The sequence below is a fragment of the Crocodylus porosus genome, unplaced genomic scaffold, assembly GCF_001723895.1.
Source record: "Crocodylus porosus isolate Cpor-Errol unplaced genomic scaffold, CroPor_comp1, whole genome shotgun sequence".
Taxonomy (NCBI): Eukaryota; Metazoa; Chordata; order Crocodylia; family Crocodylidae; genus Crocodylus; species Crocodylus porosus.
This window is the reverse complement of record NW_017728907.1, coordinates 2,587,715-2,611,993: the sequence shown is the minus strand read 5'-3', so window position 1 is coordinate 2,611,993 and position 24,279 is coordinate 2,587,715. Positions and strand designations below refer to the sequence as shown.

The 24,279-nt window shown below is 40.7% G+C and overlaps 1 protein-coding gene across 7 annotated transcripts in view; it reads right to left on the bottom strand.

Annotated features, from left to right (window-relative positions):
* The window catches only part of NTNG1 (netrin G1), a 287,091-nt gene that overhangs the window by 18,122 nt on the left and 244,690 nt on the right, over positions 1 to 24,279 (bottom strand). For 3 of the 7 annotated variants that reach the window (XM_019530655.1, XM_019530649.1, XM_019530650.1), the window contains one exon: positions 21,827 to 21,964. The exons of the other annotated variants lie outside the window; for them this stretch is intronic. In XM_019530655.1, coding sequence (XP_019386200.1) covers positions 21,827 to 21,964 — 138 coding nt within the window. The remainder of the gene's footprint in view (positions 1 to 21,826; positions 21,965 to 24,279) is intronic. 7 annotated transcript variants of the gene reach the window in all.

Genomic DNA, 24,279 nt, shown 5'->3' with positions numbered 1-24,279 from the left:
ATTTGGAGCACTTCAAGTGCACATCTGTCCAATGTTTTACTCAAATATTTTCCATTTTTTTACAATGTGTTACTCTCATAAATATCAGCAAGAAAACCATACCAAAGCACAGAGATCACAAATGCAGAGGTGAGTTAGTCTTGCTCTGCACTTGCACTAAAGGTTCCTCCCAGTTGGGCAGTCTGTAAATGGGGATGTAAGGGGCCAGTTGCTTATCCTGAAGCATATGTAGCCTTTTACAGGAGATGTAGCCTTTTACAGATGTTATTAGTTCCCTAGGCAGCTTCATTCTCTGCAAGAGAAGCCTCAGTCTCCAGCAAATCAAACAAAACAAACCAAGTCCTCTTTTTTCTCTGAACCTAAGGCCACTTTTTGCTCTGGCTTCCCACCATCACAGCCAGTGGTGATGCGTAGGGGGTGCACATGAAACCCCCTGAGAGCGCTGGTGCACCCCGTGACAGGCAGCACTCCCCGCTTAGGCAACAGGTGGGGGAAGGGCAGGTGGGTGTGCTGGTGCCCCCCCTGCAAGCCCTGGCGAGGGAGTGGGGGCACCAGGTGAAGCACTGCTGGCACTTCCAGGAATGCTGCTTGCTCTTCCTGGTTGGTGAGATGGGCTATGGGGGACGCCCTGCCTTTGCTGACTGGCTGCTGGGGGAGCATGTGGCCCCCTGACTCAGGTGGCACCAGTTGTCCATGATCACAGCAGTCTGACTTCTCACAGCAAGCTCTTTCCCCACAGCTTGCTGTCTTCCTATTTCTTCTTGGAAATTCCTAAAGTTCCCAATGGGACACTCATTAACCAAATGCTCCACAGCTGAGCTTTCTTAATACAGCTGGCTGTCCCTTTTTAAGGGGACAGGCCACCTTATTACTTATTTCCCTGTTAATTCCCCCAAAGTGGGGTCTGAAACCTTCTTTGTGAGAAGAAGTCTGCCTATCCTGGTTGGTGGCAAATCTCAAAAGAGTAAGGCTGCAAGGTCAGGTGCACAAGTCAGGGGTTTGCTTCTTGCATTGTTTATAACCATATTAATGGGGCAGGATATGTGACCAGAGTAAAGGAGGTCCAGAGGAATTAATACCAAGGGGCCTCAATCAACCACTTTACGATGAGGTACTCCATCTCCATCATAAATTAGTTTTGTTCTCTGGGAAGAACCTTTCAACTTAGGTATAGGACTGGGTGTGCTCTGTCCTCAAAATACTGAGTAACAATGGTCTCAAGGCCCTTCTCTAAACCATTTGCCTGTAAAATAAAATTGTGATTGAAGTCTGCACTACACAGCATCAGTGCAGTACACGGTATCCATTTCATTTCTGTAGATGTACCTGTTCTTGCTGGAGATAAATGCACAATTTGGGGTGCTATCCTGCATACCTTGGCTGTTAGTGGAGAAGTAACTGGTGACAAATTTGAGATAAATAACTTGCCAACACCAAGGACTTCAGCTACTTGTTTGTTTTGGGTATAAGGGACCCTACCAAAGCCTTCACATGATTAATGAGGAGTCTGATTTCCCCACTGTTTCCACATATTGTTTCCATATTCTTAAGTCAGCATTTTGCTAGATTTAGCATTAGGCCTTTGGCTTGAAGTGACTGCAGCATTACTCTGACCCTCTGGAGATGTTCCTCACAGGTGGAACATTACTAGATCATCAAAGTATGCTACAGTTTACTCTCAATGTGACTGCAGAACCTCATCCATTAGATGCTCATAGGTAGCTGAGGTGCCATTAAGTCTCAAGTACAGAGGTCTGAATGGATACAGTCCCTACACTATTGTGAATAATGTTAGCTCCCAAGACTCTGGAACCAGAGGAATTTGTCAGTAACCCTTTGTCAAATCCAGTGCTGATACATATTTAGCCTTCTTCAGCCACTGTAGCAATTCATAAACCTGGGGCATTGGGCATGCATCAAACTGACACTGCATTCAGCTTCTGAGAATCAGTGCAAAATTGGATTGCCTTGTCTGGTTTAGAAACTAATATGAATAGGCTGCATCATCTTCCTGAAGTCTCTTTAGTCACTCCCATCTCCAATATAGTGGATTTTTCCTTTCTTATGGTTTCCTGTAATTGCTCTGGTATTCTGGAGAACCTCTTTTGGAAGGACCATACTGGCTTCAAGACAATGCAATGACAATCAGGATGGTTCTTTCAGGTTTGGTTGTGAACACATCTGGAAAACCTTGCGGTAGGGCCCTTGCCTCTATTTGCTATGCTGTAAACATGTTTTCCCCCAGGGATAACGGTTTCCTGTAAATCGCCCATATTTCTTGAGAAGTTGATTGAGCCATTAAGTGTTTCCCAGGCACTCCAGGATGTCAAGAGACATGCACAGTAGAACTGAGACCTGTGCCCAGTTGCACTTCATAATTTACTTCCCCAACTCATCTTAACCTCAAAGAGCCCTTACTTTTTACAAAGTATCTATTAAGGGAAGCAACAAGGGAACTCAGTCCCCAGGTTGATATCCTTGGAATTGTACATTCTTATTATAGTGCCATTCTTGAGTCTGTTAAGCAGTTCTGATTCTCTTGGGCATATGCTCCCAGAAGATCCAGCCATTCCTATAAGCTGGAAAACACTGTATGACACTTGAGACCTCAAGCCCTGCATCTGCCAGGCCACAAGAAGGAGCTCCAATATACCTTGAGGTTGTCTCCTGCACAGGAGTTCAAAAGGAGAAAATCCCATTGATGATTGTGGAACCTCATAAGTAGGAAATGACAAATAACAAAGAATACTCCCTTTTCAGGGTTCTCGTGCTATAAAATTTCTTAGCATCACCTTCAAAGTCTGATTAAATTTCTCTACCATCTATTTGTGGGTGGTAGATGCAGGTTCTGACAAAGGACTATTAAAAGGGCCTATATTTCCTGTAGCAATTGCGACATAAACACAACACAGTTCCCTGGTTAATATTTCCTGCAGTTGTACATTCAAAAATATTGTAATAGTTCTGTAGCCATGATTTCGGTTGAGGCGTTGTGGATAGCTACTGCCTCAGGATGCAAGGTAGCATAATCCATGAACACTTGGATAAAATGGCACTCACTTGTACTTGGTTCTAAAGGCCCAATGAGGTGTAGCTCAACCCATTCACATACAGTACCAACCAAGCTGATAGGCCTTACTGGTGCCCGATGCATGGGATGTGAGCCCACCAATTAGCATTTGGGGCAGGACTTTAATGTCTCAGTAAGACTCTAGCCTAAAGAACCTGGTAAGTGAGTGCCCTTTCTTGAGTTATCTGGACTCCAAGGTAGCCTGCTCAGGCTATGTCATAAGCCAAATTTAAAACTGGATTATGATGCCATTTCAGCACCAGTAAATGGGACTTCCATGTCCCTGTAGCCCTGTCTCAAGCAGCCTTCATGAGAATATCCTCTTGCAATTCAAAATGAGGATCCTAAGTATCTAGGTGAGGCTCTATTATTGTGTTATTTGCCTGAGCCATCTGGCCATAGAGCAGATAGGAAGCTTGGGTCTTCCAACCGCCTTTGTACAAAGTCAGACCCTTTCCATATTGGTGCTACCTCTCCCACAGGGTGGCTGCCTGAGGGGCCCAGTCCTGTGGCTTATTCCCTAAGACTACCTAGTTTACATTGTACACTGACAACTTTACCTGGTCTTATTCTAGGCTTCTCCCTTGCCAAGAATGCTTCTAAACCTCTGTTGTTCCTGGCATGCTATAGGCTGGGGTCCAAACAATTCTGGGTCAAAGTAATTCACCTACTCAGCTTCTAGGTAGTCAGGACCAACCAGGTCCTTTCTACTTTTTGTTACAAGATGCAGAAGTTTAGTTATTGGGCCTCAGTTCTGGCCCACCACCACTGGATGGGAAAGATTTCCGACTACTGCTTCTGTCATTTCTGTAGTCTGGCCCCCAACCGTCAGTTTTATTTTGTGGTAGAATACACATAGTCCCAATTCAAGCAGCTTCCATCCCAGTGACCATTACACCCTCTATTTTCTGGGAACTAGGTGATTCAACAACTTAGGTGGGGGTCTGTGTTAACTCCAAATCCTACTTCAGGAACTCCTGCTGTTGTTGCTGCTTCCTTTGGGACTGCTGCAGGTGTTCCCACTGGAACTGTTGCTGCTGGACTTGTAGCTGCTGAAATAATTGCTGCTGTAGTCCTTCCAGTCATTTTAGCAGGTGTCCTGTCTCTACTGCCGGAGCTAATTTAGAATGCCTATATTCTTCACTATATGTAGCAGGTTGTTACTGCCTCAACCAGGCCCGGGAGCCAATAAAACAAAATGGCAAAACATCAACGGAACCACCTCCCCTTCACCTCTCCTATACCGGGCAAGGGCTCCACTGCTGGCTTTTTTCTCAGCTTCCCTCCCTAGCATCACATCACTGGGAGCTTTTAATTTCCTCCAGGGCTAGGCAATTATCCTTGTCAGCTGACCCTGAGCTCCAAGGCAGGATATAACATACAAGCTAATCCCCTGCAGCTGGGCTTCAGCCCCTGAGCCATACACCTTGTTTCTCTGCCCTGGGGCTTCTGTCTGGACCTCAGAGATCCAAGTTGACTCACAGCTGCAGTTCATCAGTGGGCAATACTTGTTCCATTGACCTGATTTTTCCACAAGTAAAAGCAGACTGAGTTTTCCTTGTTCTTGTACTGGCAATACACACTGGTTGGGATTCTTTTTGGTTATCAGTGTTAGCCTTGGGTTTAGGTGCCCACCCAAAGACCTAGCCGTAGGACTTCCTCCCCTTTTTTTTGGGTTCAGGTTTTGCTGGATCAGGCCCCTCACTCCAGCAGGGTATTTTCTGCCTCTAGGAGATTTCTAACTGGATGAACCACCTCATTGGTACTAATATCTTGAAACCCAGTCCCCAGGCCTCCTCCCTTGCTTTAAGTGGGAGTCTAATTTAAGGCATTAGATACAAAGATCCTTGACATGCCTGGCAACTGCTTGGGCTGGAAGTCTGAAATAAACTGTTCTTTGAACTGTTCTATGTCTTTTCTGTGAGATACAGGTGGTCTAAGATGTTTGTCTTGAGGATTTTTATAGTCCTGCATGGCCACAACTTTTAGGGCCCAGTATGCTACCTGAGCTTCTCCTGTCAGGTACAGGGTCAGCTTAGTGGCCTGCTGGTTAGTATATTTGCCCACCCATTCAAAGCTTCAAAAAATCATCAGGGTTATTAACTGGACCTATCTTTGTGTGGATTCTGCTGTCCTTTGTCTGGGACACACCAAACTGTGTGCTGGCCTTCTCTTGTTACACTAACCAAAGCATGAATTGCTGTTGCTTCTCCTGTAATCTCTACTGAAATTGTTGCTGCTGGAGCTGGAACTGCTGCAACACTTTCTGTTGCTGTTGCTGCAGGCCCTCCAACCATTTAAACAAGGCTCAGTATCTATAGTTCAGTGGCTGGGGGCTGAGACGGTCTGTCTGCATTTTCTACCATCTGTAAGCAGGTAACTTATCCTACTGCTATTTGCAGGGGAGGCAGCTAAGTTATTGGTTCCTCAGGCAGCTTCACAACCCAAGCCTCAGTCTCCAGCCAACCAAACAAAACCAGTGGCTCCAGGTATTAGGAGAACTGCCCTGTTATAGGGGAGCCAGTCACTTGGATTAAAGATTGAAAGGTGGCTGGATGTGACAGTAGCCATGTCAATCTCATGAACAGTTAGCTACAGAGACTGGTATGTTTTAATCACACTAGCTTGATGGTCCATCAAGGATAGAGTACATGTTCAAAGTGTTGAACTTACCATTTCTTCTTTAAAAAAAATATTTATTATATTTTAAAAGCAATATGCATATGGGTGAATATTTATTTTTATAAGTCATCATTATAAGTTTGTGAATACATACTAAAAGGGATAAATACAAGTTATTGGTGTAACAGCATCAGGGTTATATGGACCTAACTCGTGTTGGTTTCATAGGTGTGCTTCAAACCTGACTGCTTGGTTTTTGCTTTGCTGCAACCTAAAAGAGAGATGGGATTTGCTGTAGGCTTCAGAAGATTGCTCTGTATGCATACCTTTGTATGTCTGCTACATGTTAAAAAAGTGTATTTTATAAACATAAAAGTTAAAACATTGATTTTCCATTTATAATAAAGATACTGTTGGTACTCCCTGACAGAATCCTAAAATACCTCAAGATGTTAAAAACTCCAGTTAGAGACTTTTAAGGCTAAATCATTGGACTGAGACAGATCTTTCTTTTACTTCATGCTCTGCAACTCTCCTCTTGAGTAAACTCTGGGAAGCTGTGTAATGTCTCTATATTTAAGTTTACTAATACCATCCAGACTTGTTGAAGAGTTCTATTAACTAATGGGAGATATGCTTTGAGAGTCTTAAGGAGAAGGGGTGACTTTTAATTGTTATAATTGTATTTAATATGTTAAAAATGAGCATCTCCTAGTCTAGATGACTGTTATTAAGTGTGATAAAACCAAACAAATATATCAAAGTCATTAATCTTGCTTTGTTCTTATAAATATAAGAAAATGTACAACCTATGTATTGCATATCTCCTGTTAGATATATATTGAAGGACAAAAGGAAGCAGATGATTTAATGTTTTAAAACTATTGTACCAATAGGGTAGACTTCATGATGAGAGGAAATAACTATAGTTTTTTTAATGTTAAACAGTTGCAATTAAAAAAAAATGTGGATTAGGGATTTTCTTATACTTGTACCTAAAGAGCCTTACGTAAGATGATGCCTTTGTAGGCCCTTAAAACCTATCCCATTTAGTCACAAATAACATCCAGTGTGACAACAGGCCAGATTGGAATGAGTTTTGTGGCCTTCTGCAAACAATACCACCGTATAGCAGCACAGTTTCTAGGCCTAATTGGGGGGCAGGAGGAGGGCTGTTGTGGAGAAAAAGAGACAGATAGATGTGTGTGGATACAATGGGATGGTGTTAAATTGAAAGAATGCAGACCAGCAGGTCAGGACTGGAGGGGTAAAGGGTGGACTGGAGGGGCACGGGCAGGCATTGCCCAGCCAGGGTGGGGACATGGGACAGAGCCGCAGCTCATGGAGTGGGGGCACCTCTTGCCTCTGCTTGCACCCCGGGAGGGTGGGGGGCATGTTCCTCCAGGATCAGTGTGGAGCAGGGTGGGCTGCAGCTGTGTAGCTGGAACCAGCCCTTATGCTTTTCTTGCTGAAGGCTGGGCTTGGAGCAGGCTCCGGCAGCACTGGGAGGAGGCTACAGCCATCCCAAATTTCACTGCAGCTCCACCCCAAGCCCTGCACTGCTGCCCACAGCAGCTTTAGCTTTTCCTGGGGCATGGGTGGAGGCAGTGCATTCAGCCGGGGCTGCGGCGGGCAGTGGTGCGGGCTGGGAGTGGAGTTGGGGCAAAATTTGAGGTCGCTGCAGCCTCCCCCCAGTGCTGCCAGAGCCTGTTCTGAGCCCAGCCCCCAGTGAGAAAAGCCCCACACAGTGCTGGCTCTAGCTCCACTCTGCACAGATCCATGCCCCACCCCCGTTCTCACCCTCTGGGGGTGCAAAAAGCAGCAGGAGCTGCCCCCACCCCATGAGCCGTGCCTCTGTCCTGTGTGCCCCCCCTGCCCTAGCTGGGTAGTTTCTACCCCTGGCCCCCATGCTCCTACTTTCCAACTTACCAGCTGGAGGCACCTCTCCACACTGCTAGCTCTGCTCTGTGCTGCACTGCATTTACTGGTCAAATTATCGGCCCTATAGGGCCGATATCTGATACAATTTCCTTCATATTGGTACCGATCCAATAAGGGACCGATGTATCAGTGCACCTCTAGTTTTCAGGGCTATGCTTTAAGCTAGCTACAGCTTTCTGTGGATTAGGACAACTCTCAGGCTGTTATGCTACAGGGCACAGGAACCAGATTATTGTACTGCCATGCATGATCCTGTTTTTATAGGAAACACAAATTTTGAGCCACATTCAAAATTCTGTAAGGGTACAAATTCACACAAGCAGTTCCTGCTTCCCACTGCATACAAGTGCATACAGTCACACAAGGATTGTGCACCATATGGTAGCTGTGCACATATATCTTGTATATAGAATAGTATTACAATCTCTGTGTAAAGAAATCAAGCCTCCTGACAGAGATCTGCAGTGTATTGCACAGCATTGATGCAGTTGGCTTGATTTAAGGGTGCTATGGCTGCTTTAAGAATCTTCTTGCGCTAGTGACTCCAATTTAAAGCTCGCTGTGGACTCAGTCCTGCTTACCTTGAAATTGGTGGTGGTGGTCGTGGTGATGGTGGTGGTAGCAGTAATAGTAGTCTGAGCAATGTGCCCTCAGGGAATTATCAATGCCTGTTGCCTCACTCTCCACATACAGCCTCAATTCTTAAAGAAAGAGCTACATATGGTGAAACTCTTTATTTCCTTTGGAAATAAAACTTCACACTCTTCAAAATAAGAGTGCCAGTTCAAGAATCTTTTGGTGTAAAAGAGAAGTTCATTTTCTACTTAGAATATGTATAATATTCAGAGTTCACTGTGATGCAGCATCTCATTAACAGAACACCCTGCTGAATTGTCTCCTATGGACAGTTATGTTTTTAATGAGGATGCTGTGTATGTTTGTTGTTGCTCACAAGCTTGTTGATGCATATGAAGCTGAAAATGATAAGTGCACATAAGACAGCCTGGTGGCTCTGTGGGTTATCGCCGTAGTGCTTTCCTGTCCTGCAGCTGCTTGGCAGTGCTTCCCAAAGTTGACCTAAAGTCGGCATAACTACAGGTTTCCCTCAATTTATGCGGATGCTTTATACGTGAATTTGCTCTTATGCTCTGAAAATATTTAGATCTACAATTTGTTATATGCAAGGTCAATTTGCTTTTATGCAATCAGCACAGATGCCCCCCCCAAGCAGGTAAGTCTGTGGGGGGAGGGGAAAGGGTCATGGCCCCACTCACCCCAGCCCCGGCTGCAGTGGCCCTGGGAGTGGTCAGTGCCAGCTGCCTGCATCCACTGGGCTGCACTGTGCTCTGCCTGTCCCCCCTGCTCCTGGGCTGTGCTGTGCCGTAGTGCAGGCAGCTGGTGTTGGCTGCTCCAGGGGCTGCACTAGCATGGACTGGGGTGAATGTAGGCAAGCGGAGCCCCAGGTGGTGTGGGGTGCAGCAGCCCTGGGAGCAGCCGACCCCAGCTGTCTGCACCAGGGCATGGCGCAGCCCAGGAGCAGAGGTGAGTGGGGAGAGGTGGAGCATTGTGCAGCCTAGTGGCTGCAGACACCTGGCACTGGCCGCTCCTGGGAACGCTGCAACCAGGGCTGGGGTGAGTGCTGCTTTGTTCCCTTTGCTTTGCTGCTTTGTGCAACCCCAGGAGTGGCACCCGTCCCCCTGCCCCTTTCCTACTCCCAGTCCGACTTCCTCCCTTCCTCACTGCCATGGGAGCCCATCCCTATTTATTACATTGTAAAGTGGGTTCGCTTTATGTGAACGTGTGTAAAGCATAAATCGAGGGAAACCTGTAGTCAATGGAAGATTCCCACTAAAAAGGGAGGATGGATGTCATCTCCTTTATATCTTGGCAATTACCAGTTGGCAGATGGTGTTAGTCCACTAAAAAAAAAAAAAAATCCTTCATATTGCTGAAATTTAAGCAGGGACCAGACTGAGAATAAAATGACCCTCCTTGGTTAAAGTGAAGGTGGCTTATAAGTACCTTTGCAAACCCTTTGCTTTGAGGGCTCAGAGTTGTGGCTTGTGGGTCTTGGAGCCTCTCCCCAATGTCACTGTTTGCATCACTCCACCCTATAGCAGATAAACAATTAGCTTTATCCACCAATAAATGAGTTTTAAGATGCAATTGTGCTTTTAGCTTTTGCATATCAGGAAAACGTGTCATATTTGTCTGAAAAATGAAAGATCTGCTAGGGTCAAAATAATCCTAATGGATGGCTGTAAGTGTACTGGAAATATATATTTAAACCATATCTTCAGGTCAGCCAGTGGGCACCTGTGCAAATGTTAACGTATTGTCCTAAAATACTGTCTAGAGATTTTGATTTTCCAAGAGGGCACAGATAATTGATCATTAGAGAAAATGACTAGCTTAGAAAGATACTTATTTCTCATTTCTAATTATAAAAGCAAGAAATAGTTTTAGATACAATGCTTTAATTAATCATGCAGACTTTCTGTTTTACACTGGGAAGTCTATCACCACTTTTTCTTTAATATATTTTGCCAGTGTCATCTCAGTTATTATCAATCTTCAAGAAGCATCAATTGCCAACAAAAGGTTCATAATCAACTGATCTCTTTCTCTTTTCCTTTATCTGTCGAGACTCTTAACTTGTAGCATTATTTCATCTTCTCCTTCTCATCTCATGATCATAGGTGAAGATTTTATTTTCAACTGAATCTTTCTCTTTATAAGAAAAGGTAATGATAATAGGTCTGATTTGGCTTCCGCTAAAGTCTCTCTCAATGATTCTGCCACTGACTTCAGTTCATTGTGAGCAAACAGTGGTTGATAATAACAAATGCATATTGTGAAATCGCACTGATAAAAACAAATGAAAGACATCTATTAATATATTGTTCAACACCACTTTGACCTGAGTATAGGTCCTCCATAAATACCTATGCACTGGATCCTGCAAATCTTTACCCATGAGTAGTCTTTATTAAAGAAAGGATAGTCTTACAGCAAAGACCCTCAGATGTTACTTAGATCAACCTTTTGTTCCCAGCTCCATCACTAACTTCCTAAATGATTTCCTTATCACAACACAGAACTTGATCCAGAAAAATGTATTCATATGCTTAACCTTACAGGGGCAATTGAGGATGCAATTTCAATTCTGACATAAAGGTACTACAGTGGAATAAGGGTGGTAGCAAAGGGTACTTATACATGTGCTTGGTGGTGGGGGTGGATGGGTATTTTAAGTACAGCAGTTCCCAGAGAGCTGCTCTAATTAATGCACCACAGCATCACATGTATTAAGCCCCCGCACATTTAAAAATGGCTGTGGGATGCTTTAAAGCTCATTTGATGAGTGTTAAAGCACCCCAGTGGCCATTTTTAAACCTAATGTGACACTGCAATGATGCTAGAGTGTTCTAATTAGAATGCATTGGAGCACGTGTATAAGCACTGAAAGGTACTCCTAGTAGTAAAGATACTACTACAATGGCTAAGCACAGGCATTCAATTCCACTGTTAAGAACTTTCCAGGAAATTCTTATAGCTGGAAAGACAGGTCAGGGCCGAAGGCATACAGACATTCCAGCCTCCTAGCTGGTGAGTTACGCAGACACCTCAAAGAAGAGCTCTTAAGCCAGCGGGCACTAGAATGCTGAGTCTAAAGGAGCCTGATGACTAGTACCCTGTCCTCTTGCCTGCCAGGGGAGGGAGCAGGCTGTCAATGAGCCTGCCAAGAACAGCTCCTAGCTCTAGAGGGGTGGCAGGAATGAGGAAGGGTTACAGTGAGGGAATTCCCACCACTATTTGAACAATTCTGGGGAGATCCAAGACTCTCCACAAGTGTGAGGTAGGATGGAGGATGCCAGGTCTCGCCAGGTCTGTTCAAGGGGTGGAAAGCACTGACGTGACACCTTAAACCAACCTAAAACAGCATGTGCTAGGAGAGTGCCAGGTTCCCAAACTATATAGTTTGACTATTCCAGTATTGGTTTTTGTAGATAACCTATAGTCACCCAAGATAAAGGAACTGTGGAGTACTTAAGGAATACATGTGTTCAATAAATTCAATTCCAGGGCAGAAGTCAATGCACTTTAACACATTTATGTCTACTGTAGCTACAGGAATGTAAAGGACCATCTAAGGTGGAGCCCTGTGTTTCTGCCACAAAAGTTTTGGGTGAGCTAGTCCAGGCATAACGTTTTGGAAGTCATAGAAATACATTTTATATCAATAAACCATAGTAAGTAGTGAGCATAAATTTAGGGATTCAGCATAAGTTTAGGGATTCACGATCCTCCCAAGAGGCAATCAGCACTTTCCCAGTTCAGACTCTTAACTCCAGGAGTCTAATCAGCACTGTGGCTGAGTACACAGATTCAAATAATCTGAGAGAATTCTCCTGGTAGTAAAACTTGCACAGAACCACATGTACAAATATTTGAATGGTTCTGCAGTTTCCCTTAGTCTGCCTAGAGACAAATGGCAGAACTGCAGAGGGTAGCCCTGATTGGTTGACCCAGACTGCCCATGGTGAGCCTGTGTTTCCCTGCAGCACAATGTGGAGATTGTGAAGGGGGTGTGTTCCCAGGTTTTCTCCTGGAGTGGTCATTTTTACTGCGAGAGAAAAAGCCTGAACACTTGTGGCTTTTCCTAAGACAGTTGCAACTCTCCCAGGAGAAACTGTGTGTCCATATGAGGTCTACATTAACCTTGGCTTTCATACATTTGTTATCATGAATGAACATTATCTCTTTAGTGAAACTAGATTCAAAAGAAATATTTGGTCATGTGTATAACTGCAGTGTGCACCCTGAATACCAAGGACTTAAAAATCAATGAGGCCTGGAGTCAGCTTTGTCATTGATAACATCATACAAAGACAGGAAGTATCAAGTATCTTTGATTAGCTCAGGTCAATACTCTTTTTTTTAAATCTCTAACTGAACATGATGATGATTATTTTATTTAAACCTAAATAGTTCCTTTCAGACCCACATTATCAAAACCATGCAGGGTTTTTCTTCGGGTTATGGATCTTTTTTTTCCTGCTCTCATGAAATGGCTGTGAGCAAGCGAATTACACAAAGGTCAAGGCTACTGAGCCGGTTTAAAAGGAAAGCATGACAGCTTTTAAAAATAAGAGCAGCCTTGCTCATCACTGTTCAAATGAGCAATTAATAATTCATAACAATTAACTGAGTTATAAGTTTCCCCTTCAATACGTTTCCAAACATGAATAGATTAAATGGTAATTGCTATCAAGCTTTATGTTCTATTTCATGTTCCTAATAAAAGTTTATCTTTTGGAGCTTACTTTGTATCTCCTTTTGATCTATTCCTAACTGACTGCAATATAGTATATTAAAATATTTATTATTAAGCTATCAAATATTAACCATTTTTAAATCATACTGATTTAAAGAAAACAAATAGGGCCACTTGTTTAACTTTTTATGACTCTCCTAATATTTAGATGTGCAGCAATTTCCCATAATACTCTGCCAAAAATACAGTTGAACCAAGAAATTGTATATACCCTCTTTAAAGTACGCTGCTTTGAAATGCACTCCTATTATATTCATTGCCATCATTTATTTTGGCTCTACATGCTGAATACCTTTTATGTAGTTAACAGGTTGATAACTTCCCTTCTGTCTGATATGAATCTTACAGAGTTTACAGCTTTTGGTTTTTTTTTTTTTCTTTTTCAGTGCAATGGGAAAGGTTTTGGATTCCATGTGTCCCTGTATTTTGTCCATTTTTTTCCTCCCCTTCCTCAAAAGGTTTCCATTTGTTTCGGCATAATGCCAGTACCTTAACTGCTCATAACATTGGCAACCATATGATGGAAAGACAAAAATGCTGATACCCCAATAAGATTGTAAAAAGCTTGAAAGCTGATGACTCTGTAAGTACAGTCAACAGGAAAAATAATATCATACTGCAAGGGAACGCTTCTATTTAAGGGCCAGACTGGTGCTGCAGTTTTGTAAATCTTGCTCATGAATAATTTGTTTTGATTTAGAGGGGCTGCAGAAAAACTACATCAGGTGATAACACAATCCCTTTAAAATAGAGATTGCTGCTCATGACAAACCTTTTGCTTAGTAGCAATAATACTAACTCTGTTTTTTCGCCAGTCATTTTATGAGCTATTATCCTTTTAGGGCTTTTTCCCAAATGCCTGTAGATGTTAGCAGCTGTTGTGTACTGTGCTTACAACAGACATCTTAATAGGCAATCATGTGTCCTCCATTATACGGACCTTCCCTCCAGAGGTCTCTATAACAGGTGTAATAGGCATAGAAACATTTTCCCCCAGTTCCAATCAAAGTCAGCTCTCAGTTGGTCAGAAAAGGTTACTAGTATACATGCCCTCGGCTGTAGAACATTTCATTTCTTAGATCCAGCCAACACATTTTTACCAGGATCAAGCTTAAGACCTGAACTTCAATCTTCAACACAACAGTTAGTTGTGGTACAAATATACATCTGTTGATAAAACTGTATTTATGCTTTAATCTCCTACTCCATATTTTCATCATCGGCTCCTTTTCGGCTTTTCCTTTAATTGCACCTTTTGTATCTTCCTTCAACAACTGGTTGTATGTTTACCTTCCTGCTATCCAGCATTTGAAGTCCTTCCACCTTCTTCATGCCAAGAACCTGCCTGGCCTCTTTCAAACCAAATTCATTTTTGTCATGAAACCTTCAGCCTTGGACCTCAGTAGTGTCGCTTCTATACCTTCCTTCAAGTATATGGTTATTCTGTTGATTGCTTTACCAAAACTAATGTATGGGACTGCACAGAGCTCATCTTTTCTGTGTTTTTAAAGATTCAGAAGGATAACTACGGGAAAATCTTCAAAATAACAAGGCACATTTTCTGGCGTGCCTCTATGAAAAGCAATGGAACAACAATGATTTATACCACCTGAGAAGTTGAACTGATAACTCTCTGGGGTCTATAATTTTGTCATTTGTTCCTAGGTTACACATCCTTATGTGTTTCAATAATACTGCAAATACCTTTACAAGCTGCATTTTTGTCTGAGCCATGTTACTTTGATTCTTGACTGATTAAAGATGAGTTGCTCTGGATTTATTCTGGGGCAGAATCTGGCCCTGTATGTTCAAAGCCCTTAATTCATGTTACCAAATGAACCCTCTTAAGAATTCTGTGCAACAAGTATTTAGATAAATAATCTCTATGGTAGAGAGATGGAGGCTTTGATTTAGAGAATGTATAAGTAATTTGCCCATAGCCACAGGATTATACAGTGGCAGAGGTGGATTAGGATTAAGAGCTTCCTGATTCTAACTGCTGTGCTTCCTTTGAGTACACTTTGTCAAGCACAGGCTTCATGACTGCGTATATTTTTCAGTCAACTGACACCTTCACACATGGATATAAGTTCAGCATCCCCTCAGAAAGGATTGCTAGGGCACATCTGGACAAACAAAGATGTTTGTTTCCCTGGGGACAAGTCCCTGTAGCATGCTTTGTGTTGTTGCTACTTGTCCCTAGGGAATGCTTGTGCCACATGTGCCCTGGTGTGCAGCTGGTTACCCCAGGTGGGGTAGGGAAGGCTGGGGCAAGCAACTGTGTTGGGCCCAGAAGCCCTACCTGAGGTCCTGGGGGCCTCCCAGGGTTGCAGCTGTGGCGGGAAGTCTGGGCAACAGATGGAGTGTGGCTCCAGTTGGCTAGGCTCTGGTTTTGGGTAGTGTGCATTACTGCTGTGTACCCTGTGTTTTGGCATAGGTTTTTTTGACCCTGGGATCTCTCAGGATAAAAAAAAAAATCCTGCCACGCTGCAAGGGAGCACCGCAGGGAAAGCCTGCATGTGTGGTGTATGGTGCTACAGATGGTTCTGCGGCACCACATACCGTACATCCCCACCCATCTGGATGAAGCACTAGAGGACAGCTACATTTATTTAGTTAAATTATTTAGAGATAATGAAAGGTGCAATATATATTTTAAGAATGACATTTTTGGAAGTTACTAATAGCAAAAGATTTCATGCTGATGTGCAGATACTGACTTCCAACAAACACATGCTTATGTAATTCACAGGCTCACAGTCTCATGTTTTATTTTCTTTGGAAATTCAACCTGCATGATGATTTTGATAAAATAGTTTAACTTCTAACCTTTGTAATGGAAGACAAAATAAAGAAAATAAAAGAAGCTTATATTTAAATAATCATTTAATAAATAGAAGGCATCATATATGGTAGAGTATGAATTATCTAGCTGACTATGGAGTTAGACAAGCTCAATCCACAAAATAGATGCAAGCAATGAGCACAGTTTGAAAATCAGGCATAAGAATATAATTGTAATCCTCTGCCTTCCCATTTTTCCATTTTTAATAAATTTATTAAAAATGGAAAAACGAGAAAAAAATAAAAGGAAATATTTATAGTTAATATAAGGGGTCTAGTTCACAACTCACTCAGTTTTGAAACAAAATAGTACTAGCTCACTGCTTCACATTTGTGCATTTAAACCAAAAGACGCTAATGACAATTAAAGTGACAATTCACAACAGATCTTACACTGAACAAAATTAGGGCTTCAACCTGCAGTCAGTTCTGCAGAGGGGGCTACTGCACACAGACAAATTGCCTGTGGGGCAATTCGCAGCACCCCAGCTCCGCTAGTTGCTTGTACGCCTGCAAAGAATTGCCAAAATAGATCTGATTGCATGAATAGCGATTTAAATTTTTGCCCTTCCTCTCAAAACAACTGAAACCAGACTGATTTCCTTAACTCTATTAATCTTGTGGTTGTTTCTGACTTCTCAAACTTTTTTATGAGCTCACAAAGACTAATCAAAATTCAAGCTGTGTTGCTAAGTTGTGGTTGTGATTGCTGAGAAAATACTTTTCAAAATATTTTAGTGTTACTTCATTGGATGAATGTGCAAACATTTCCAGCACAGATTCCTGCATTTGAAAAATTCAAAACAGGTTTCTGCAAATACTCCTGCATGTGTCCAATAATTTCAAGTGATCGAATTTTTCATAGAAATGGGACACAAAAGAGAACATAGGAGAAGCAAGAAAACTTAAAGATACAAATTAAAGTTTGTGAACAATGCTTTCATTATTTACTCGGCTCAAATTTTTAAATTCTGGAGGTGCTCCTAAGTGCATATTTGTCCATATTCCTTTGCAAGCTCCTCTTACAACAAAGCATTAAGAACTTACTTTGGACTTGTCCTAACATGCAAAGATGTGGTTAGTTTGACTGTTTATTTTGTAAAAATATACTATCGTATTTGAAAAGAAAAGAACATCTACTGAGTTGTCACTTTCTTATATTTTCCAAACTATAAAATACTGTAGCTTCACAAACAGCAATTATTTTTATTTCACTACCTTCATTTTTTTGGTGATGGTGGGAAAGAGGGGTAGTGTGAGTAAGAAAGAGAGAGAGAGAGAGAGAGGTGTGCATGTGTAGACAGGGATATGTAGAGGGATGTGATGTGCTAAGCAATGAAAATATTTCCTGTATGCACTGTGCCTGAGGTAGGAATAATTCCTATGGGAGAGCTTGAGGTGAGTGCAATCAGTAGTCAGATCTGCTGCATCCTTTTAACCCAGTGTAGTGAACCTTCTCCAGCTCTGCTGAATGCTATGAGTATTCAGTGAAATCCTTCAGTTCTTTGAGAAACTTACTGTTGGTATTTGTGCTCTCATAGCAAAAGATCCAGTATTATATCTAGTTCCTGTATGCACAGATTTGTAAAAGATGAGCTCTTTAGCGCAAATCCTTAAAGGTGAAATCAGTAGGACTTATATGCCTAAATAAATGCATTGAGAATCTGGGCTTCTGTGCTGCCCTCTGGTATAGTCTGGACCTTAATTTTAAAAAGGAAATGTTGTAGGACCTTAAAAAACACTCAATCATTTGTGAATATTTTAAATAACTGGATTATTGTCATTTGGAATTTAGCCATTCTTCATGTATATATTTACTAATAAAATTCATATGGATGTTTTAACTGTTTATGTTATGAACAAACACAACTTTAGATATATATTTGCATAGTCAAATTTCTAGCTCCATTAGGTCTATTGCTGTATACTAGAAAAGCACCCCTTGAATGGTTTTGCATAATAGTTTCAATATGGCATTATTTATTTATTTATATATTTATAAAAATATAGTATAATATTCTGTACCATAAAGGTTCAAAGGAAACTGTCACAGGGAGCTGGATCAGCACCATGTTACAAAGCTTAGGCAAATAATCCTTAGGGAATCTTGGTAATGTGGCATTTTGTTTTTTATGTAATTTCACATAAATTAGAAAATCATAAAAAAAATTTCCAAAAGAAATTAAGTGAAAAAATGGATCCATTTAATTAACCCATTAAATAGCAACTAGATCATGAAACTTGTTCTCCAGATGGAAACATCAAATACAAAAAGTACATTTATATCAGTGTGTACATAGTTTAATATATTAAATATATGGTTATCTAATGTCCATTCTACAGCCAAAAACATTTACATCTGATCTGAAGAGAAAATTTGTGGAGATGTTGTATGTATTTCTTTTATGTTCACTAAACATGTTTTGTTTTTATTTTTTGAATAAATGTTTTTAATCTGAAGGTACTGCTACTATTTCTTAAATATTTTTTAAAGGATTTTGATCAACAAATGGTGGTCCAACCATATTCTACATACAAAAACCCTGTGTGAAAAGAACATTATTGAGGCTGCAAAATTGAAAATGTAGGAAATACCATAAGGAAGACGTAACCTGAATTCAGCCACCTGGCATGTATATTTGATTATATAACCAATGAATCATATAAAACGAGGGACAGAAGGAACCTTGAGAGATCATTTAGTCCAATCCATTGCTCAAAGAAGGATCATTTCTATTGAAATCATGCCAGGCAAATATTTGTCTGTCCTGCACTTAAACAGTTCCAGTGGCAGAGAGAACTGCAAATTTACTTACTCTACTCAAATCCAATCTCCAAATCTTTAATGAAGATATTGGACAATACTGGACCCAGAACATACTACAGGGGAAGTCCACTAGAATCTTTCTCCTGGTTTGACTTTGAGCTGTGTTTGACTCCTCTTTGAGCAGGGCTATGTAGCTTTAGAGCAGCTTACCTACCTTACAGTAGTTTCATCTAGAGTGTATTTTCTTATTTTACTGTCTTAAATTGTGGTTACCTGTTTTTTCCCATCTATAGACCCCCCCTCCTTCATTTTTTTCCTCCTCATTGTTAAATATGTGACCCACTGCTACATTTACTGCATGCTATTCAAAATCTGCTCTGACTACAGAATTATAAATTTCCTCTTGAATTTTCCTGTGGCACCTTGCACAACAGTACTGGAGTGCTTCTTGAATATTATTTTCATAGAATCAGTGTAAGGTCAGCTCAAGTTTACAGATAAGCAACCCAGGCATAGAGATTATGGTTAAAAGTATCCACATATTTTGCACGCCAAATCGGAGATAGCTAGAACCTGATTATACACTGCATTAAGTATAATATATCACATTATATGTTCAAAATCCTAACTCCATTGAATTTTGATGCAGCTGTGACTGCCCAGCACTTCTGCAAATCAGGTCTCAGAGTTTCAGGTCAGGCACTCACAAACACTATTAGTGACAGTGAACAGAACGCAGGTTTAAGTTACTTGTCCAACATCAGGAAGGCACTCTTGCAGAAGCCAAGGGAAAACTTATTTTTCTAGGATTATCATTCAGCCACCGTAATTGACAGACCCTAATCTACTAGCAATCCTGTTTCATTCCTTACACATTGTCCAATTCTGCAACCAGTAAAGCAGGATCATACAGATGATTGCCTCTACTTGAGTATGCAATCCTGATCCATCCCCGGAAAAGGTTCATTCTGTGCGTGTAATAAAAGGGTTTTTGACACCAGATCCCTCAGAATCACATCCCAAGTTTGTCTGCTAGATCTTGGGTATAATAATATTCCTTTCTATTTAGCATCCCTGATGGCTGCGAGTTCATACATATCATCTGATAAAGTAGGCTGTAGCCTACAAAAGCTCATGCCTCTCTGAATAAGTTGTTCTATGAGGTGCCATCCTACTCTACGTTCTTCCTAACTTCAGACAAACACAGCTGACAACCATTCTTAGATCTGAAGTGCTGGGCTACCACTGTTTCTTCATGCTTTGAAGTCTTTTTTTACCCCTTATGTTTGTCACACATGAGTCAAAATGACTGAAATATTAAAATATAAATCAGAGAACACACTTTTCTCTTATGTAATCTGTGATGTCAGGCCCAAATACATTTGTATATCACTATATGCATTTTAATCCTAGCCACAGAGTACAAAATTGTTATACATTAAACTAAAAGAAGTTAAAAGACCAGATAGGAAGATAAAAAATTACATAACAGGAGAGCCTAATGGGAGCCTTCCATTCTCAAACATGATTGCAATGTGAAATCCTAGCTCCCAGAAGTTCATGGGAGTTTTGCTGTTGACTTCAATGGAGCCACAATTTTACCCCAAAGCATTTTAATGTAGTCATATGAATTGGCTTGTATTTATTTCGCTTTAGGCTCTGAAAATGTGGGAACTGAGCAGATACTGCAAAAATATTGGAAAACTGTTGTTTGGAATAAAATCTATTAATTTAATTTGACACACTTCCTAATTCCTTTTATTTTCCAGAAAGATGAGAAATTAATTCTGGTTTGTAAAAGTATTTTTATGAAAGATAAAACATTGCAAATATTTGCAAAATTAGTCTTTCTATGATTGTCTGACATTTCTCTGTACATTTCACAGTCATCCTAACATGAAGCTGAAACAATATTATTGGTGGAATCCCAATTTTGCTGAAGTCCATGGCAAAACTGCCATTTACTTCAGTTGGTCTAGTCTTTCACTGTGTGAGATTAAGGTGATCAAATGCATGAAACAATGTATGAATAAACAATATTCAAAGCAACAAATAAAGTGAACAATTTGTGACCATCTGATATAATGAAGCATGTTGCATAAACCAGGTATCAAATAATAATCATGTTTAAAATAAATACTCCTTGTGGATAATTGACAAATGGAGAAAGAGGCCTGATTCACTGAATAAAAAGTTTGCCACGAATGCATCTTTCAGATGTGGTGGCTCTGTGGCAAACCTATGTTACTTTACAAATTCTAATTCAGCAACTATCATTGCTCTATCTGAACTTCTTGATGGTTTTTAAAGTTTTTTTTTCTCTTGAAATGTTTATTGTCTTTCATGAGTTTCTAAAACTTGCAACCAGAAGCAGTTGTTTCTTGTAGAAATGCTCTTACATGTATGAGTGATTGCTCTTACATGTATGAGTGATTCCCTAAAGAGAAGGGAGTGAAGGTGAAAGAAACAACAACAAAAAAAGTTCAAGTTTGCAGAAATAAAGGAGCTATCAGGAACTGATAAGAGTCATTAGGAACTCCCAAAGGATATAAGGAATAGAATTTTAAGGATCTGCTATAAAATCTTTCTTGCCCAGCCTGTTCTGAGGGCAGTATTTGCACTTGAATGTCTATGAGGGCTGTGCTACCCAGAAAAGCTTAATGTACAGCTAAGCACTGAAGAACACCTGGTATTAAAGTTAATATTAACCTTGATACTAATATTTGTCCCTTGCTAAATTAACTCAAACATCTCTAGATTTGTCACCTCTTGCTTTCATTTAGACTAAAGACTACCTTAGGCAAGGAGTCAGTATTTATTAACTCAGACTTTTTGGTTACTCAAAAGGGCAGGAGATCAGTGCAAGAAATATGTTAACATGGATAAAAGCCACCTTTTGTCTTTTGTAAAGAATTTACAAATTTGGAGCATTTCCACTGGTGGTTTCATTCACACAAGTTAATTTATAGCTGGTAAGATGCACAGTTCTGCATATTTCAGTACAATTTCCTTTAGGCGTTAGCAGACAGAGAGGGGAGAGGGCACTAAAAGCATATTGAAATAAATGTACTGCACAGTAAATTTACTGTCCTCATTTGGGAGTCTCCATAAAGCTTCAGGCAGCATGGCATTATTAAAGCTCGTAGAAGTTTTGCTTTTTCTGTTCTAGGTAGCTGCACATGCTAGCATACAGAAGCAGAGGCAGCAAAGTTGCAGGAGAAGGGCAGTTCTCAGAGTTACTTACGTTGACAGCCCAAGCTGTGCCAGATATATCCCGGCAGACACTTATCACACTTAGGCCCTGATGTCCCCTTCTTACACTCACAAAATCCTGTGTCATTACAGCGATCATGGACTGAACCAAAAGGGTTACAATAACAGTCTGCAGAAACAAGACAACACACATATGCCAGATTCAGGTCTACATAGCTATAATTCAACTAATAGCGATAAAGGGAGCATTTCCAGTGTTAAGATTAAAGGAAGACTTTCTATTGGTGGCATTTGGAAGACAGAATATAATTACAACAGGTCTACCCATTTGTTTCCTTATGTAATCTCAAGGAGACAGTATAATGGTGTGAAGGAAAAAAAAAGAAGCAAAAGATATAGAGGAAGAAAATACTGTGTTCTTTAAGTGACCATAATGGAGATCACATTCTGGAAAGGATGTTTTAGACAGTTTAATGAACAATAGAAAGTTTTGTATAGTAAGGATAAATCAATATGCCATCAGGGTAAAATCTATTTTAAATTATTAAAATATGCTTATCTGTATTACTTAATACTTTAAATATTGCTGAATATTTTTAATATTATATAAATGCACTTATTTCCAAGATAGTCTTCCTTTATGTTTAAGAGTATATAGTAATTTCAAAAGGTATTTGTCATTGCACTGATGGGAGCGTACTTAACACAGCTTTCACATAATCCAGAATAATAATCTTGAGGTGGGGAACAAGATCACATGAAACTTGCTTTCAGCTGACTTTAGGCTTTGTCATTTTCATTCTACTTTGCTCACCTTGTCCCCAGGCTGGTGGATAAAAGATAAAGCAATGGTAATGCATGCCCAACATCTAAAGGTCTATTCTCATGGGTGTGCACCTGGTCAAGGATTAGAATAAACCACGGACTGGGTATATCCCATCTGCTTTTATAATTATTACTACATAGAAATAGTTTCCCATTCTTGAACTTCAAATCTTTTTTTTTTTAACATAGCCACAAAATCAGTGCTCGACTTTGGGCCAGCATCACAGAAGAATGCCCTCCAAAGATAGGAGATCAGTGCTGGCAGAGCTCATTTTTTGGCATTTCTGTTGTTCAACATCTTTTTTTTAAATTTAAGAATCAGATTCTAATCTCATTTACACTGTCATAGACCCAGAGTAACTTTACTAGTGTCATCAAATATCATTGCTGCTGATAAAAACAGGATATATGAATCTAAGCACCTTGTTGGGTGCATGGTTTTATTTTTTTAATTAATCAAGCTGCTCTGTTGACTACCTTTGGCAGTTGTTCTCTAGAATTATATTAAAATCCAATGACATTACAAATGACAAAACAGGAAAAATAATCCAATGGAAAATTGGGAGGGCAGGAAGACGGGAAAGAGGGGGGAAATGTTACTAGTAACAAATTGGTCATCTGTTGCCAACATGCTTATTAACTATAAATTACAGATGACATTTCAAACATTTGGCATGCTGGAAGAGACCAGCTCCCTTTGGCCAACACAGTTCCACAATAATAACCTAGTCAATTAGCTAACATTAATTAATGAAGTTGGATACTGGCATGCCAAAAAATATTGTGGAACACTGAGTAAAATTATGCCTCAGTGGGATCAGTATAAAGAGCTGGCAATTCTGATGGTACTCAGACATTCAAAACCCGTATATAAATAGGCATAAAGTTGAAGTATTAACTCTATGCAGAAACTGTGCAGAAAGTTAAATTTATTTAAATAACATTTACTGAACACCTTGTAAATAAAAAACTGAATGTCACCTGGGAGAACACAACAGAGTTACACTGATGTAAATGTACTACAAGTGTGAAAAGACCCAGGCCTGTTATGCATAATAGGTCAAATCTTTTTTCACTTTTAAGCATGCAAGTGGTTTGCATGTAGCTAGGAAAAGTGCACTTTTTGGCACTTTCAAAAACCTGGGATCATTCACATAGGCTTGTACCTGAAGATACTGCATGTGCCCTACTTCACAACAAAGCACTCTATCAGGCTGTAGGCTTGGCCTTACCTCTCCTCTTTATTCATTTGCCCACGACCTTTTCTATACCTTGCATTGAATATACAGTGGATAACATGGATAAATAGAAGCTGCGTAATTTATGCCTTGCTGTGGATAGAGGCCAGGGACCTAGGGCTCTCTCTCTTCCAGGTCAGTGTCTATCTCAGAATCATGTCCTTCCTCCCCCAGGAACTTCCACTCCTCATCCTCTTGGCCCCATGTTTTGTCCCTTCCTGGCTGCCAGCTTTAAGGAGAGGGCTGAAGACCTGGGCACTTCCTAATCTGTTCCTAGGTTGTTAGAGCACTTTTGCCGAGAACTGGTAGATGTGGGCTCAACCCTCCCCCACTCCCCAGCTTTTTGGGTGGAATTGAGGTAATGTTGTTGCCACAATGATCCAGACGATATCAGAATTAGAATTAAGACCAAGCATACATG